The sequence below is a fragment of the Physeter macrocephalus genome, chromosome 16 (assembly GCF_002837175.3).
Source record: "Physeter macrocephalus isolate SW-GA chromosome 16, ASM283717v5, whole genome shotgun sequence".
Classification (NCBI taxonomy): domain Eukaryota; kingdom Metazoa; phylum Chordata; class Mammalia; order Artiodactyla; family Physeteridae; genus Physeter; species Physeter macrocephalus.
Genome location: NC_041229.1, coordinates 62139340 through 62142579, shown reverse-complemented (window position 1 = coordinate 62142579; position 3240 = coordinate 62139340). Strand labels below are relative to the sequence as shown.

The 3240-nt window shown below is 50.4% G+C and overlaps 1 protein-coding gene across 1 annotated transcript; it reads right to left on the bottom strand.

The window, feature by feature from the left end:
• Nucleotides 1-531: 531 nt before the first annotated feature.
• RBMXL2 (RBMX like 2) lies at nucleotides 532-1665 on the bottom strand. Its single transcript, XM_024119114.1, has one exon. It carries the CDS (start codon nucleotides 1663-1665, stop codon nucleotides 532-534), a length of 1134 nt encoding a protein of 377 aa, XP_023974882.1.
• Nucleotides 1666-3240: the final 1575 nt, after the last annotated feature.

Genomic DNA, 3240 nt, shown 5'->3' with positions numbered 1-3240 from the left:
TTTGTTGCTGTCGGCTGTTTGGTTTTTAATACGGTTAACACTGAGATTCAGTTTGAAAGACACTTTGAAATCTTAGGAGTAAAACACACCAATCCCTCCCACTCTCCCAAAAATCTAGTTGGTATGAATGGACGGGACAGAATGACCGAATTTTCCATTTTAGGTGGGCAGAAAGATGTTTGTAAAAGATCTTTGGCCTCATTTATCAGGAGAATTTAGAAGGAAGGAAGACTTTAGGAGAATTTCTACTTGGAAATATAAGAAAACTAGTACGCAGGTTCAAGTCATATACTTTTAAATGAACTTGTTGAAAGAAACGTTAACAATTCCAAAACGAAATCAAAACGAGTTTCAACTTTTTCCTCTCAAAAGTACAAAAAAAAAAAAAATTCTGGAGAGAAAGTTAACAGGAAATTCTTAAAACGTAAAAACAACTCTTCCTTGCCTAGTCCTTGAGTAGTTACCATAGAACAGTCTCTGCTTTTCGGCAGCTTCTTTGAATGCGGATTTTGGTCCCAAGTCTCTTGGTGCTTAGTATCTGCTCCGGTCTCCCCCTCTCTGCGAGAAGCTTCCCAGGCGGCCTCCGCCTAGGGGTGCCCTGCGGCCGGACCCGCCATAGGACTCGCGCGGGGGCGGGCACCCCCTCTCCATGGACGGCGGCAGCCGACGATCAGCTCTGCCTGCCCGGTCGCGGCCCCTCCAATAGCGCTCGCTCCGGCCGCCGCCGTAAGCGTCGGGCGAGCAGCCGCGGTACTCGATGTAGCGGCCGCCGCCGTAAGATGGCGGGGGCCCACGTGCAGGGCCGGCGCTGCGCGGGTCCCCGTAGCTCTCGAAGGGGTCTCGGTTATCCAGGTAGTCGCGGTCGCGCCCCCCGTAGCCGTCTCGGTCGCCATAGCCTCTCGATGGACAGTAGTCCCGGGCACTGGAGTGACCGTAGTCGCGGTAGGTGTACTCTCTGGGCGAGGGGGCAAAATACCGGGGGTCGCGGGCGCTCGAGTAGTCGCGGCTCGACGAGTAGCCGTCTCGGGGCGAGTAGCCCTCCTCCCGGGGGCCCAGGTAGGGGTCCCGGCGCGGGGGCGGCAGCTCCCGGCGCGGCGGGCCGGCATAGCCGTCTCGCCCCAGCGCGGCCGGCGGCCGCCCGCTTATTCCCCCGCCTCTGCTCCGAGCCGGGCCCGACGGCGCGGCCCTCTTCGGGGGCGGGCCAGCCCTGCGCGGCGGCGGCGGCCCGCGCTTCACAGGCAGCGGGGCCCGGGAGGACCGCACGTCGAAGTCGCCCGCGTAGCCGCCGTCGTCCGCCGGCCCGCCCCGGGAGTGGGGGCGCCGGGGGCCGCTGCCGTGGTCCCCGAGCAGGCCCCTCGGGCGGCTACGGGACGGCGGCGGGCCCCGCCGGCCGCTCTCGAACGCCGGCTTGGTGGCCTGGGCCACCTTGATGGCCTTACCATCCAGGGACTTGCCGTTCATGTCTCTGGCGGCGGCCTTGGCGTCTGCCGGGCTTTCGAAGGTGACGAACGCGAAGCCCCTGGACTTGCTGGTTTCTCGATCTTTCACCAGGAGCACCTCGGTGATGCAGCCATACTTGCCAAACGTGGCCTCGAGAATTTTCTCGTCGGTTTCGAGGTTGAGCCCCCCAATGAAGAGCTTCCCCGGGCGATCCACTTCCACCATCTCTGCGGGTCGGGTGGTCAGTGGCGGTGGGCGGCGAAGTCGAGGCACCGGTCTTGGCCTCCGAGCCTGCTGGCCGAGGGCGGCGCCTACCGGTTGGGCGGTGCGTCGTCGCGGAAACCCCCGGAACCACAAGTCGGCTGCGCAGGCGGAACGCTCCGGTTTGTGCCAGTTCCCGCAGCCTGGCCGGCTCTTGCTGGTTGTGATTGGTTGGTGGTGCGGGGAGGGCCGTCCCGCCGGCAACGAGGAAGGTTGGCGGTTTTGTGACTTTCTTCCAGTCGTTTAACTACGACTGAGTAACCTATCCTTGGCCTGAATTCTTTAAGTCACTCCTGAAAGCTCGGCTACAAGATGAAAAGCCGTTAGGTTACAACAAAAAGTTTTTCCCATTGCTCTTAATGAGAGGAATTTTAATGCATTCCAACCCACTTTACTCAAAACCATATTCAAACAGAAAAAGTAGTTGAAAAAAATGGAATAATAACAATTTTAAAGTTTTAAAATGCAGTTTGTACGTAAAATATGTTAAGAATAAGATTTTTTGCCTTGCCAGGGGGAAAGAGAACTTGATAAGTGAAGGGTTCTTTGGTGGTATAGGAAGAAGAGGGAGTTATTCTTTGGATGTGCCATCTTTCCCTCCTGCACCGTTTTCTTGCATTTTTCAACCTTCAAAGGACTCAAAGTTATGTAGTATTGATACTGCCCTTTAAAATAAATATTGAACAGAAAGTCACCTGAGGGACAAAATAAAGGCAAATGTGACAGCACTAGGACACTCGCCAAAGTAGCACCTAAGCAAGCATAGGACACTAAAACCTTTACCGCTTCATCGCGAAAGAAAGGCGCACCTCAGGAAAACAAAATATTTGGGGTTCATTCTAACGAATTACACAGTTCAGATTTGTTCCTCATGATATTCTCTGAATGGAAATAAGTATGAAAAGTAAATTGGTGAACTATCTTCACCCGAGATAGTAATGTCTAAAGCCACTTAAAAAATATTTACTTTGTGTGGGAATGTGTATATATATATTATTTGTTACATTTTTTAATTGCAATAGCCATATAATCTTGAAAAGGGTAGTGCAAGGAGGCATTTTTATGTTTCTGATTTTAATGGGTACTCTTTTAAGGCTTTGCGATTTTTTTAGCATGCATAAATGGAAGTTAAAGTATAAATGCATCCCATCAGTTCACGTGAGGAATTGCAGTAACAAATTTTATTATTAAATCATTATTATATTTCTAAGGTAAACTTAACCTGTTGGGATGTATTCATTTTAAAATATATTAACGAATTTTGTTTGCTCTACTTAGAAATTTTACATTTCTGGGCATAGAGGGTATTAGCCAATAATTTTCTTTCCCATACCTAGCTGGGGAGATTTTTGCCCAAATTTCTTTCAGTTTTCAGTCTATTCAGATTTTTAAAAATTTCTTCTTGACTTGGTTTTTGTAAGATATAATTTTTTCTAAAAGTTATCCATCTTTGTTTAATTTGAAAATTTATTTTCTCAATAGCCATGTCCTGTTTTGCTTTCTCTCTTTTCTGTGACCAGTCTTGCCAGAAGTTTTTTA